General features: G+C 48.4%; 1 protein-coding gene across 32 annotated transcripts in view; it reads right to left on the bottom strand.

Moving 5' to 3' along the window:
• Positions 1 to 223: 223 nt before the first annotated feature.
• The window catches only part of camk2b1 (calcium/calmodulin-dependent protein kinase (CaM kinase) II beta 1), a 60,517-nt gene continuing 45,489 nt past the window's right edge, over positions 224 to 15,251 (bottom strand). For 11 of the 32 annotated variants that reach the window (XM_086169530.1, XM_086169532.1, XM_086169535.1 and 8 more), the window contains 10 exons: positions 13,272 to 13,340; positions 9,757 to 9,801; positions 7,100 to 7,148; positions 4,010 to 4,099; positions 3,559 to 3,702; positions 3,208 to 3,366; positions 2,321 to 2,396; positions 2,147 to 2,241; positions 1,819 to 2,052; positions 224 to 337 (listed from right to left, as the gene is read on the bottom strand). In XM_086169530.1, the coding sequence (XP_086025656.1) occupies positions 1,820 to 2,052; positions 2,147 to 2,241; positions 2,321 to 2,396; positions 3,208 to 3,366; positions 3,559 to 3,702; positions 4,010 to 4,099; positions 7,100 to 7,148; positions 9,757 to 9,801; positions 13,272 to 13,340 (960 nt within the window). In that variant the 3' untranslated portion in view covers positions 224 to 337; position 1,819. The remainder of the gene's footprint in view (positions 338 to 1,818; positions 2,053 to 2,146; positions 2,242 to 2,320; positions 2,397 to 3,207; positions 3,367 to 3,558; positions 3,703 to 4,009; positions 4,100 to 7,099; positions 7,149 to 9,756; positions 9,802 to 13,271; positions 13,341 to 15,251) is intronic. The other 21 variants (XM_086169556.1, XM_086169552.1, XM_086169554.1 and 18 more) reach the window with 6 other exon arrangements.

Here is a 15,251-nt window from a genome sequence, read left to right as displayed (position 1 = left end):
GTATTTCCAGTGCAGTGTTTATGTCACACGGGTGTGGGTTGACGGTGGGGGTGGGAGTGGCGGTGGCGGCGGCGGCGGCGGCGGCGGGGAGGACAGGGAATCACCGGCGCCCCCTCGCCGAAGACGGAGGTGGTGATGGTGAAGGTGGACGTGTGGTCGTTGTCGGAGGAGGAGGCGGCGGGAGAGATGCTGCATGCCGGGGCGGGGGCGGGCGGGGGGGTCGTTCCCATGGTGACGCTGGATTTTGTTGTTGTTGTTGTTCTTCTTCTTCTTCTTCCTCTCCAGCAGAGAACCCCCCCCTCCTCCCCACCGACGGACAAAATCAGGGGTCTCCATCCTGACGCAAAGACGACAAGAGTCAAAGGAGATAAACACACACACACACACACACACAGACACACAATTGTGCAGTGCTACTTAGCTATTAGGCTACTAGGCTAATTTAGGCTAAGTTGCGCTTAAGTCCTGTGGCTTATACTCACTGACAGTCACAAGGGGCGCTAAAAAAAGTGAAATATCGACTTATAAAGATAAGTGGGAACTCCTGAATACAAACGCTCCCAAAAAGGAAAATCAGATTCTGCAGATTCTGCAGCTGCGAGCAGTGAAATAGCGAGAAACGAGTGAGGGACCGGTGATTAATGGAGGATACTTTTAACTGCGACGAAGAAAAAATCAAACAAAAAGACAAAAAGCTAGACGGCCCTCCGACGACGTGCTGCCGGGAGAAGCTTGGCAACGGTTACGTCTCCACGCCCAGGTCGTCGCCAAGGCGATGAAGAGAAATGACTTTACGAGAGGATGTTCTTGGTGTTCCGCAACCACCACAGATCGCCAAAACAGCCGCGCACAAGTTGCAACCTCAGAAGTTGCTCAGAAGTGACACAGAGGATGAAAAACTCAATGGATTTAGTGATTCGGAGTGAGATGGAGAGTTTGGTAAACTTGTTATGCTAAGTTCTTTATGCTATCGTTATCTGAATAACTGTTAATGTCGCGCTAACATCTCAAACACATGTTCTGTTGTTCTCTTTTCTATTGTTATAAATATGCGGTCCTGTTTATATCAGGGGTCTCAGACTCGCGGCCCTCGGAACAATATTTTGTGGCCCCCCCTGCCTGAAATCACATCTTTTTGTTAGTGCAGCCCGTGCGTTTTTTCTAACATGCATTTGGAGTTTTATACAGTGGGTTTTAAAAAAAAAATGGCGAGGAAAAAATAAAAAAGAAACTTTGCAATGTATTTTTTGCTTCAAAATTTGAAAACAATCTTTTTTTTTTATTTTGTGACATTGTTAGAATGATCTTTTCTTTTCTTATTTGGATAAAAAACACAAAAGCGATAGCAAAAAAACGGGAAAAAAACAGCTAAATTAAAAAGATTGGTTTAATAAACAGAATAACCACCATTAGCCTTATAAACATGATACCTCCTCTTATACACGCCACAGATCAATTTTCCAATAAATTCTAGAGGCAAATTTTCCCACAGTGACAAGATATTCTCTTAACTCAACAATATTTTCAGGGTGTAATTTCATCAATTTTTTTTTTTTATATCAATTTTCAACATAAATTCGCCATGTATTTTTTAGAACAGTTCATGACATATAAAGATTTTCATCATTTACCTGTTTACCTCCTTTACACTAAAAAAAAGGAAAACTTTGGACTTAAGAGCAGCTTCTCGGGAACGATTTGTAATGTCTCTGATTTTATCAAATAAATTTGATAAAATGCGACCTATATGTTTTTCTCTTCTTCAATATGACTTTAGGACAGTTTGGAAAATACGGTTCTCTACCCAAAAAGCCGTACCTCACTGGAGCGGCGCGGCCGGAGCGCCCGAGCAGTGGAAGTGGATGTTCTGCCACTTGCCGTCGCGGCGATGCCACACGCGGGTTTCCTCCGACTGGCTGGAGCGCGGCCGGCCTTGGCCGTCCACGAACTGGGTGAGGCGGATGTAGGCGATGCAGGCGGCGTCGTCGCCGATCAGGTGCACGTGGGGGTTCAGGATGGTGGTGTGGATGGGCTTGCTGTTTTTAGCCAAAACTGAGCGAGAGAAAGGGATAAGGATGTAATAACAGTGTAATAGCAATGTAATAACAGTGTAATAACAGTGTAAATCAGGACTGATGCATCTTACGGTTCTCAAAGTAGAATCTGTGGAAATCCATGCCCTCCACCAGGTTCCCCAGTGCCTCCGGCTCGAAGGAGGTCAGTCCAGGGTCGCAGATCTTCCTGAGGAGGAGACGGGGTGCATGTTGTTGCGGGTGAAACTGCGGCGACGGCGGCGGCCGCGTGCACGAAAGTGACTCACGCGTACGCCTCGAAGTCTCCGTTGTTGATGGCCTCGATCAGCTGCTCGGTGATCTTGATGATTTCCTGCTTGCGGGCTGCAGCGGAGGCCAGAGGGACAGTGAGTGAAAGATGGCAACCAGAGGGTTAGCTCCAGCTTGTTAGCATAGCATAGATGCTCCGGGCGGTTAGAACCAGGAAACAAACGCACCCTTTGTCCCGGATCCTCACATGCTCCAGGGAAAAAAAATTCCAGAAAAACATCTCCCAGGCGTTCAGTCCACATGCCGGATAAATCACGTCAACCACATCCAATCAGCTCGGGCCGTTCACATCACGTGACCCTCAACACGCAACACCGAGCCACGCACACATCCAGCGGCTGACTGATGCTGTGATGATAACTGCTCGCTAAAATATCAAAATTATACTAACTCTTAATTACATCAAAGCAATGAGATGTCTTAAATCTTCCAAAAAAAAAATCAAAATAAGGGGGAAAAGATTTGTGTACAATAAGAAGCGGCTTAGCTTAGCGCTGGTAGCTGCGTCGCCACAAAAAGCCTGAGCAGCGGCGGGATCGATCGATTTAAAAAATAATGATTTCAATAAGAGGGATGTATGTGTGTGTGTGTGTGTGTGAGACCCAGCTCCATCCTTTATCCCTGCACATTCTCCTGTTTGATTAATGTCAAACATCATTCATTCAATATTAAAAGTAAATAATTCTTGTTAGTTTTCATCATGATGGTGTTGAGGGGGTCCTTGAGCATTTTGTCTTTATTTCTTGGGGTTAGAGGATCTCTTCTTCCTGTTCCTAACACACTCCGACAGGCAAACACCAGTAGCAGCCGCCTCCGACCCGTTGCTACCATGCATGTGGGTCGGGGTCCGTGCACGGATACTCACTCTGGGCCGAAGGCGGGGAGGGGCTGGAGGGGGGTCGGGGGGGAGGCGGGGAGGTGGCGTGCGCAGGTGGCGGCGCGGGCTTAGCGCTCGCCGCGGCGTCGGGCTCGGGCGCCGGGGCCGCCCTGCGGACGCTGCTCACCAGGTCGGTGAGCCGGGACACTGAGCGCCGCGGGGACGGCGAAAGGGGAGGAGGGTGTGCGGGAACGCAAGGGGACACATCAGATACACAGAGGGAAGGTTATCATTGAAAAAAAGGAATGAGATGCTAATATTAGCGTCCCTATTGTTTAGCATTCCGGACCGCCGCCAGGAGGGGGCGCGGCGGGGGTTCTCCCGTCCCGCTTTACTTACTCTGCATGGGGACGACGGGAGTGTGTGGAGGGGAGTGGGCGGAGAGGACGGCGGGAGGCGGCGTGCCGGGTCTCCCTTCCCCGTCGTAGGTGGGCCCGGAGCCCCTACGCACCGAGCCCAGCAGGTCAGCGAACTTGGCGGCAGCTGAGCGGAGGAGGAGGAGGAGGAGGGAGATGGAAGACTTGAGTGAAAGGCTGAGGACAAAGACGGGTCGCCACGGAGGTGGGATTAATGGAGTCCACGGGAGTCGGGGCTGTGGACGGTGAGAGGGAGGCGGGCGGGGGGGGGGAATCGGCGCCGTGTTAATCTGCGTCGCTTCCCGTCGTCCCACGAGGGAAGGTCGCCGGTGCTTTCGGGGGATTAGTGGAGTTAAAAGGCGGCGCCGGCCTGAGTTAGCCAAGCTGGGAAGAGCACGCCTTCCTGGGAGCGCCGGCGGGCCATGCGGACTTACAATGCGCGGCGGCCGAGGAGCCCGGAGCGCTATCGGGCTGGGAGCTGGTGCTGGACTGGGCCTTAAGCGAGCCGGCGTCTAAGCTCCTCCCTGGTGACGTGCAAAGACAGCCGTGAGCGGCGGAAGGGCAGCGGAGAACACCGGGGGGCGGCGGGCGCGACCCCGGAAAAGGATGGTTAAAGCTCCAAGATCAGAAAATTCATGGTGATACTTGGAAAAAAGTCTCTTCAAGATGATGGCGGCGATGACGGCAGCCACCGTGAGGAGGGGGGGAGAGTCGCACGTCGTGACGACGAGGCAAAGCCAAACACCGACAGCAGTTGAAGCAGCTCAGAGTGAGACATCTTACTTTTCCAAAATCTTTGATGCTGTCACAATCTATGGGAATTTGTGACCCGGGGGAGCAGAGGCGTTGAGGCGGCCGAAGCTCGGCTAGGCTAGGCTAACGCAAACAAAAGCTCCAAAGTTCAGTTACGTCAATGTTTACGTTATCGTCGGATGCGACACTGTCGTTTGACAAACGCAGTCAGGCGCTGGGAGTCTTCTGCATAAAATACCCTCTCGCCGCAAGTTTTTTTATTCGAGCGGCTCATAATCTGACGGGTCGACGACCGAGCTAGTCATTAGCTGCAGCCGTGCTACTCATCGCCGAGGGGAGCGCGACAGGTGGCGTGCTCTCCGGTAAACGCAAGGAACGGCGTGTGTGTCCAAATACGGCCTTCAGGCGAGCTGATATTTGGAAAACCACGGCAGGGGAACGGGGCCAGAAGAATCCTTCGAGGCAGCTCTTATCGCCCGGCAGCAGAGCCCAGGCTTCTGAGACCATCTGCTCCGGGTTTGTCTGCCGTGCAGCGGAACGCTGGGAGTTGTCGAACAGATCCGCCGTCAGACCCGTAACCACCTCCGCCCCCGCCCTCCGCCCGATTCCCCCTCGCAGCTCAACCTCACCTCCTCGCGGAGAGAGTCGTCTCCGGCGCCGCCCGGCCCGACGGTGTGTCCCCTCGCTCAGGATCCCGAGGCTCTGCGAGATCTCGGGGCGGCGCTAGTTTAGCGACAGCGCCTTTAAGCCCCGGCCCAGCCGCCAGGACGGGGCTAAATTTAGACCCCCTTTGGGCCTCCCCTTCGGGCCTGACCTCCACTCCCAAGGTGCCTGTGCCCTCCAGGGGTGGGGCTCCACATTCAAGAACCTTGGAAGGGGAGGAGATCCTTCACCGGGAGCGGCTGCGTACGGTTCGCGCCGCCGGACGCCAGAAAACAGCCACATGTGCACAAAGTGAAACCACGTACCGTCACCCTGTCCTGGCCTTTGCATTCCTCCGCAATAACTGGTGACGCTGATATTTCACACCAGGCTGGAGTGACGGCTTCCAGACGACAGAAAAGACAAGCGGCGGCTTTCCAAACGCTTTGCTTTCTGGATCTGACCTGGAATCTGGGATGATTTAGCGAGCAGAGCTACCTGACTGTCCCTTCTGTAGAGTTACTGGATAAGACCTCTGTATATTTATAGTTCCGTCTGTATATTACCGTCTGTCAATCGTGCAAATCACGACCTATTTGTACATGACTGCATGTCATAATATCCACCATTCATGCACTCGCTGTAAAAAAAAAAAATTGCATTTATTCCGTAAATACTGCACATTTTGTCCACATGCACTTCTGATTAGATCCGAACAGCATTTCGTTACTCTGCATCCTTACACGTGCAATGACGATAAAGTTGAATCTAATCTAATCTAATAAAAATCTGATTAAATAAACCCTTATAAACACAATATATATATGATTTCCATTCATTCATTCACGATCCTGCACTCAGGGTGGTGGGGGTGGAGCCTATCCCAGCTGTCACTGGGCGGGAGGCGGGGTTCCCTCTGGACCAATCACAGAGTCACGTTGACTATATAGGGATTGTGATTTAAAAGTTAAAGATGACGTTCCCAGTCCTTTTTACGTTTGAATGTAAACATCTGGTTTTAAAATAAATACGACGGATCTTGGAGCCCTCGGTGCCCTCGCCGCCGCGCCAAATTTGTGCCGGCGCTGTGCAGCCATTTGCACGGAGGAGAACATTCTGTTCTGTACGCTCGGTACCAAATATGATGCATTCGTGACCCAGTTTGGGATGTTGTGCTCGGCTTGGGTGTGTGTGTGTGTGTGTGTGAGGGAATGCAGGCTGAGATGCGCAGAGGCAGAGCACACACACACACACACACATACGCACACAAACCAGCACGCACTGACATATCAGGGTTCTAGAGATCCTTTTCCAGGTCCTTTCCAGGTCACTGAAAGCGCCAGTGGAGCTGCGTGAACCCAGACTCGTCCAATCACAGCGGGGATAGACCCCCTGCACGCCGCACGACCCCGAGTGCAGGATTATAAATGAATTCAGCCATTTTTAACCCCTTGATATGAGACCACCGCACGACTGCGGGTCGGACATGTAAAAGTGACACAATAAACTATCAAAACAGACACGTCTGCAGGACGTTTCCCTTCCGGTCAGACGTTCCGGCATTGCAAACCTGCTTTTTACCAACATCTGTGACGCAAATCACCGTGGGCTTAACATGGAGCGTCTGTAAAATATATAATTAGAAAAACACCCCTATCGTTTCTCCAGCAGCCGCTTTGTATACATATAACAAAACTCGGAATATGTATAGTTATATATATTGTGTGTGTGTATGTATACATATATGTAAATATATGTGTTTAAATGCACACACACACTCTTTTATCTATTTTGTATTCTTGATGTTCACAATTTTGATGCTCCAACCCCCTGTTCCACCCAAATCAAGTTTTTCGGATTCTGCTTCTGAAGCGGCGGCTTCTCCTTTAGCAATACATTGAGGTGCCGTTAGGGGTCAGCGCAAGGTCAGCTACAAGCCAGATGACAAAACCAAGCATCTTCTGCACCTTCCACGCCGTTTAAACACGGCTCCCGCGTCACTTAACTCTCCGTCAAGTCGGACTCAAACACCCGCCGAGTCCACTGGAGGAAAAACCGCGATGCACGCGAGGCAAACAGCCACGGCTCGTAAGCTCAGAGCTCCGGGTGCAGCCGCCGGAGAAGCCTACCTTTCACGTCCTCGTCCTCCACCGTGGTGTTGCTGCTGTCCGACGACTCCTGGAGAATCAGAGACAGACGGTGTTTGGTTTGGAAGAAGAAGGCAGTGCCACTTCCACGAAAAGGAGTCACACACACACACACACACACAGCAAACAACTGATGAATGGATGAGTTCCACGTTCTTCGTCAGGGAAGCAGGACTGAGCGGAGAACATCTTCTCAAACTGGACGAATACTGCGGTTACTCTGTTAGACACTAAAAACGGAAGCAGCGGAAGTCAAACCATCCAGCAAGTCACCTCTTTAACCCTCGATAACTATAACTTAAAATAAATAACATAAAACAAATAATAGTATTGATAATTTTCCACCGATCTGTGTTATAAATGTATTGTCTATATGATGCCAATGTTTTTTTTTTACATTTCCTCAAGTAAAAATTCACAAATTTCCCGGGGGGTAGGGGGGGTTGCAAAAACTCTTGTCTCCTTGACGACGGTCGCCACGGCGCCCCATCACACCCGCCTTCCTCCGCAGCAGCCTTCACCAGAGGAGAACTTTACCTCTTGTTTCCAATTAGCAGATTAAATGGGACTAAATTCAACCCCCCACCTTCCCAGCGCACGTGAAACGGAGCCGAGAGACTCAGCGACCTCATTTGGGAAACGTGCACAGGAGAGCGCCGGGTGGTGTTTTTAACTGCCTTCTAAAGAGCGACCGGCAACCCGGAGAGCGCAGTGTGTGTGTGTGTGTGTGTGTGTTTGAGAGAGTGAGTGAATGAGAACAATCTGAAATAATAAGGATATCATCAGTGTGTATAATCAGTGTGATTGCAGCTCAGTCTACTTGTTCTGAATCTTAAAAAGTTTCAATCATGATTTGATATTTTAAAATATATATATATATATATATATGTTATACGCGGTTGCATAGGGAGAACGCCCGCCAAAATTGCTGTTCCTCCCGTCCCATATGGACCGAACGGGAGGGTGATCCAGAGGTGGAGCAATCTGCTTTAGACCAAGAAAAATGTAAAAATCAAAAGCAAACATCAAATAAAGTCCCGATGCTGGATGTGCATTTAGAGAAGAAACAGAAACTGCACAGCCGTGAAGAACAGACATTGTAAACGCCCTCAGGTCAAAACCCACCAGGACGGGACTTGACTGCAGAAAAAGCATGCAGGTTCATGCGCCGTCTACAATCTCACACACGCACACACACACACACACACACACACACACAGAGGAAGACAAACCCACAGCAATATATCAAGGTTACACGTCACGACTGCACGGGAGGCAACGGCAGGGTTTGTCTGGAGCCAGACCGGGAACCTCATCTGTGTCATGGCGATCGGTAATGAGCGGGCATAATTACAAAGTCATCGTGTTTATAAATACTAAGAAAAATGGAGTCCTGTAAAATATGGAGGTCTGAAAATGCAATACGTTTTTATCTATAAATTTTCACTTTATGAAAATTATTTATTTTTATCTAATTTCATCTAGTTTTTTAGCGTCTTGATCAACACTAACTTATTTGATCTCTTTCTGAATAAAAATAAATCTGGATTAAATGAGTGAGAATCTTGCAAGTTGAGGAAACCCAGGATGTCTTGAGAAATCTGTAGGTCTAAAAAGAAAAAAAAAAAAAAAACAATACATTTTTATTTATTTTTACTTTTTGCAAATAATTTCTTATCCTCTCATTTCATTTTTTTTTCCCAAAAACTGTAGTAGCGTCTTCCTCAACCATGAACTATATAATCCCTTTCTGGATTAAAATATATCAGGATTAAATGCGTGTGAAACTTTAAGTGAGGTAAATCCTGCATGTTAAAAAAAAACAAAACAAACAGGACGTCTTATAAAATCTGTAGGATCTTAAAAGAAAAAAAACAGTACATTCCTATTTATTTGTACTTTTTGAAAATGGTTTCTCATCCTCTCATTTCATTTTTTTTATCCAAAAACTGTAGCGTTTTCCTCAACCATAAACTTTATAATCCCTTTCTGGATTAAAATAAATCAGGATTAAATGCGTGTGAAACTTAAAGTAAGGTACAGTAAATCTTGCAGGTTAAAAAAAAAAAAACAGGATGTCTTATGAAGTAGGTCTAAAAAAAGAGAAAAAAAATTGAGATCCATTTAATTTATTTCTTTTTACTTTTTAAGAGTAATTTCTTATCATCTAGTTAATCTTTAAATGATATAAAAAAAAAAACTAGCGTCAATTCTTCAATACTTAATCACTTTGTGGATTAAAATAAATCAATGTGATACTTAAAGTGCGGTAAATCCTGTAGGTTAAAAAACCCAGATGATCAATCGTTTATTTTATGTATTTAAGAATTGATCGGTCAAGCCTCCGAGGTCCATCTCAGAATAATAAGAGGAAACAGTTTTTTTTTCCGGACCTCCATTTTCATTATTTTTTTTCTTAAACTTTATAACATTGCACGTTACATGCTGCTTCAACCAGTTCGACCTTCGCTCCCCCTTGGAGGCGCGTTTACCCGCCGGTAAACCCCCCCACCGGTGCGGCGGCGGGCTCACACAGATGCGTGATGAAGAGAGGGAAGAAGAGGACAGGAGAAGATGAGGGGAGGAGATGAACAAGAGGGATATAGAGCAGGAACGGAAGAAGGGGGGTTGACGTATACCTTCGTCCCGTCCACCGGATTGTGGATGACGGTTGTCTGAGGCTCCTGGAGGAGAGGGAGGAGGGGAGATAGAAGAACATGGAATATAATGAGAGAAAAGAGAGAGAGAAAGAGGGAGAGAGAGAGAGAGAGAGAGACTGTGATATGGAAGCAAAGATGGTTAATGTCGTCCCCCCCCCCTAAAAGAAAAAAAATATTGAAAAAGAATAGAAGTCAGAGAAAAAGAGAGCGATGGGTGCCGGATGACGACAAAGAGCTTGTTAAGGTCGGGATGGGAGACGAGGAAGAGCTCCTCTGAAGCCGTGGAGTGGGCGGAATGGGCGGAAAACTGTCGGGTCTGTTCTTTGTGTGCGCTCACACACACACACACACACACACACACACACACACATAGAAAGACACATAAACACACTAGTGTGACAGCAAAAGTGCTGAAAGTCGGGGTGAAGTGCCTATCATGAGCAGATCTGTACGTGCACAGTGCGCGCACGCGCGCACACACACACACACACACACACACACACACACACACACATATACCCTCTCACATTCACACGCACTCTCTTTCTCACACCGTCTGATCAGCTAATCTGAGCATTCTTTATTTTGGCTCCTCAGCGTGACGCAGACGTGATCGAGGAGTCGGGAGAGACGATGGAAGGACGCCATCCCGTTCTCCTCCAGGAACCTCTGTGGACCTCCTGCACCTGGTCCTCAAAGTCACCCGGACCCTCTGAGGTCTGATGGAGACCAAGACCACCCCCCCACCGCTCAGCTGTCTCCTTGTCTGCTCTCAAACTATTCAACAAATGGGTTAGAAACTTTCACTCGACGTACAGAAGAGGGAGGCGACACCTTTGTGATGACCGATCTGAGGACGGGAGGGTTGTCATGACAACCGTCGCCCGGGACAACCGGCACCGGCGGTAACTTGGGAGATATCGATGAGCGAGAACAAAGTACCTGCGGGCAGCGAAGTAAAAGAGGGGATCTGGATTTGAATGTCGATGCCTCCGCGTGATTGGACGGCAAAGGATTTGGCGGATGACGTCATCGCAAGCAAGGCCAACGGACGACGGGATTTAATACGGAGACGGGGGTCACGTGACCCACGCCAAGCCGACGATGTGGCAGCGACCCAACCTCCCCGGCAACGGCGTGGATACCACACACAGTTTCCGGCGTGCAAACTCATCGCCCACGTGTGATTTCCCGGTCGCTTACTGGAACGCTACAGCCAACGTCTTGCTAATAGGCGTTATTCCAGTGCAAGTGATCCAACCTTGAGGTCAACAAAAGGTCAAATGGGTGTTTGAGGGGCGACTATTGACCGACTTGATATCGTGATGATCCATACTTTGGATAAACAATCCTCCCTCCTTGCATTGATGAATATACGTTTAGCACGCCAAGCCGCCTAGCCACCTAGCTAGTCGCGGGGGGACACTCGGGAAGCCAGAGATCTATAACTAATTGTCGCATTTGACCTATTAAACGTGGCAACATAATGGATTCGCAATAATCTTACGACCTTTTCAGCAACGATTTCATCAAAAATAATGTTTACCGGCAGAAAGGCCGCGGGGGCTCGTTTGCCAGCGAACTCCATCAGACCCTGCTCTTACTACCACTTTGTTCATTGGGAGGTGATGATGAGCTAGCGGAGCGCGAAGGAGCCCGGGGTGTAATTACATGGCAGGAACCTGAGGTAAAACTGTCGCTAATGATCCGTCGGCGTGACGGCGAGGCGAGTGAGTCACGGCAGGCGGCGTTGAAGAGGAACGGCTGGTGCCGGCGATGGCGTACAGTCATCACGACCCGACCTTGAGCCGTGGGATTTTAAATCAACCTGCTCACGGCTTCCCGTCGCAGTTGTACAAAGGGAAAAACAGCAGGGAAAGAGTTTGCAAGCTATGAGCTTGAAATGATCTGAACCTGCGCCGCGGGCGGAAGGAACCACTCCCGTTTTGCAGGTTGAGAGGTTTTCTTTCACCACCGGCGAGTTTCTCGTTTGCGAACTATCCGTCAGGGAAACGGGAGGCTGCTGTTCCGTTGATTAATTGCCGGCAAACGCGGCATTTACCGTCTCATTACGGTTTGACATTTAATCATGAATTTTATAGTCAGTCGATTCATTTCCTTGACATTTCCTCCAAAAAAAAAAAAAAAAAAGTAATTCTGCGTGCTTACTTTTTTTTTGTAAATCATTTACAAAAGACAGTTATGATTACTATTGTGATCATGATTATTAATTTCTGTTAGAAGAGGGTTTCAAACACTGGCACTTTTACAGTCATCTTCTGACAGTTTACAGAAGAAAAAACTAGTTGAGCATTGCATTAAGGAATATTTGATTAATTTATTCATTTTTCTGTACTCTGTGTTTATAATGCAGCAGCAATATAAAGCAGTCGATAGTTGTACTGGCTCAAAAAGGCTAATGACGAATGCAGAATAAACACAAATATAATACAATAAATTGAGCAAAAGTAAGTGATTCTTCCAGTTTTTAGGTTGCACTAAACTCCAAACTCAACTGACTACTGAGTTTGATATACGAAACCTATAAAGCCGTGTCTCAGATGCTTGCCAGGGTCCACTGAAGGTCACGAAAAGTAAACAGCACCAAGACGTCAAACCTTCTCACGATGTCTGAGACTCTACACTTGGACGACCAGGAGATGTTGGCAGGAAAATTACCAGTTGCACTCTTTCCGAAACCCAAAACAGATCCTAACAAGCAAAACCTTTGGACAAAGCTAGGTGGACAATGTCACGAACAGCTGGACCCTTGGAAGATCCACACGCACGGCTTTGTTTACTCTGAGGAACGTTAGGACTTTAATAACAGTGACGCTGTTGTTAGCCGTTTAGCCCGTACTATTGTTTGCCTCTACGGCTGCTAACGTTAGCGGCTATTAGTTATGGTAGCAAGCTAGTCAGCAATGAAAAGTCGAGCATACAACTCCGGACCGCAACTTCAACTAAAATCCGTCTGAAATTGCTTTGTTGTCGTTCCAGAAATAAGGGAAAGCTGAGTTGCAGGCCTGCCGATCATCTGCAATGTAACTACCTGGATTGAGGAGGCTAACTTCCTGTCTACGGAGAGCCTTCCTCTCAGTTGGACACCCAGCCAGCTAATAACTAGCCTTGGGAAACGGTGCCATCCAGCTGGAGTGCAAACCTTTTGGGCTTTGAATGTCTACACATTTGGAAGCCGCTTTTCTATAAATCGCACCGCCGATCCCAGCGGTCGTTTTTTTTTTTGCATCAATGCAGAAAATGACACAGCGGCTCCACATCAACCGGAGGTCAAGCCACACCGCGTCCACACCTGCCACGGCTTCCCGACGAAACCCGCTGACTTGAGAGCCTTACAGAGCCGGGTGAAGACAGAGGAGGAAGTAGATCGGACAGAGGTGAAGGAGTCAGGGAAAGGGGAAGGGTAGTAATGGATGGTCAAATCACACACACCACACAGAAAGAGGTGAAGGGGGTGGTCAGGAGGTAAATACCAGAGCAGGTGAAGGGATGTTTCCTTTGGGGCTGGTGACTATGCTGTTTTTGGTGCTGTTTGTCTGGGGCTGTGCAGGAGAGGGAGGAGACACAACGGTAAGAGGTGAGTTCACAACAACAACAACAACAACAACAACAACAACAACAACAACAACAACAACAACGGCAAGTGGGGTTGTGAGTGTGTGACGATTCGTGTGAGTGTGTGTGTGTGTGTGTGCTTTTACCACGTGTCCTCTCACTCCTAGAACCGTGAAAACCCAATTCTGATTTCCATCATTGGTTCTCACAAATTCAGTTAGACAGGGACTTTTCTCCGCTGATCAGCATTCAGGGACTAACTTGCTTTTTATTCTCTTTTAGAGGCTGCTCTGTCAAGGGACGCATGCTACATGTTCTCCATCAGGTTCTCCATCTTACGCCCAAAATGGAAAACCATGCAGAACACTAAATCACCCAGACATGAATGGGAGAGTGAATGGTTGTATTTTTATATGTATCATTGAGAGAGTGAATGGTTGCATATCTGCATATGACGTATAAATGAGAGGGTGAATGGGTGTATGTCTCTGAATGATATGTGAGTGAGGGGGCAGGACTTGTATGTCTCCTTAAGACTTGAGAACGAAGGATTGAATGGTTGTATGTCTCGATATGACATGTGAATGAGAGTGAATTATTATATTTTTTTCATTAGTGTGGATGAGAGGGTGAATGGTTGCATGTCTCTGAATAACATGTGAGTGAGTGGGCAGGACTTGTATGTCTCCATAAGACTGAGTGAATGGTTGTATGTCTGGATATAATTTGTGAATGAGAGGGTGAACGGTTGTATGTCTCTAAATGTGTCCCTGTGACCGGTCCATGGTAGGCCTCTAGGCCAATGACAACAGGCATCGGTTCTTTCCCCACAGTGACCCTGAGTGCAGGCTCAGCAGCGGAGACAGTAGAAGAATGAATGAACGCTGTTTATCCATAACGGTAAGGTTAAATTTTGATCCACTGACAGACTGCGAGGTCGAGGTCAGTTAGTGCCTCACAGCGAGCAGCTGCGGTGGCGGCAGGAGGCTCACCAAAAGCACAGCTGATAGTGACACAGCATGACATCACCACCCGGCCGCCGGCGTCCTCTCAGGATTCCCACGTGGGTTACAATTCAATTGGCGCAAGTCGGCCATAATGAACCTCTTCCATCCTCCATCAAATGCCCCTTTTAAGGCCGAGCGGCGCCTTCGTTTCATCTCCCCATCCTACACGTAGTCAACATCTGTCACCCCTTGGCTGCCGCGATGAACAGGAGTGGGCGCAGAAGTGGACCATCAAATGGCTCTTTTTGGAAGATTTCGTCTAACGTTACGCAAATCTTGATTGCGTTAAGACGGCAGAATCTCAGCGGAGGGTACCGGAACACTTTCCTCACACCGGTTAACCTTCCAGCCAACGTTCAGAGTGAGGCAGAAACCGTACCAGCGAGGAGGACAGGAAGTGAGGACAGGAAGTGAGGTGTGTGTCGGGGTGCATTGGTGCAACGCGATGGGAACGCTGTAAGGAGAGGAGAGGAAGCAAGAGGAGCTCAGCGACAGACAACACAACACATACGTACACGCACGAAAGCCAATAAACGCTAACAGGCATCAGTAACATGGACATTCTCGGTTCACACACTTCAACCAAGCGCTCACGCACGTGCACCGTGTGGCGTCCACACTGATGGAGAAGATAACCTCACCCACATGTTGACACCTAGCCCGTTAACCCGTCGATCGGGGTTTCGGAAGCCGAGTCCAGCGAGTCGCAGATCGAATTTGAGATCCCGTGTCTGAGAGCGGGATATTCACGGTTTATTTCCCCCCCAGGTATGGAAGAAGCACACGCTAAAGAAACAGTGGATGATGAAGAGCCGCAAAAACAAATAAAAAAGAGATGTAGGCATGGAGAAAGAGGGGCCGAGGCGGAGGAGGGGGGACACCACATTATGT

The sequence above is a fragment of the Fistularia commersonii genome, chromosome 22 (assembly GCF_037954325.1).
Source record: "Fistularia commersonii isolate RoL2024-O1a breed Wild chromosome 22, RoL_Fcom_v1.0, whole genome shotgun sequence".
In the NCBI taxonomy this organism is placed as follows: Eukaryota; Metazoa; Chordata; class Actinopteri; order Syngnathiformes; family Fistulariidae; genus Fistularia; species Fistularia commersonii.
This window is presented reverse-complemented; position numbering and strand designations above follow the sequence as displayed.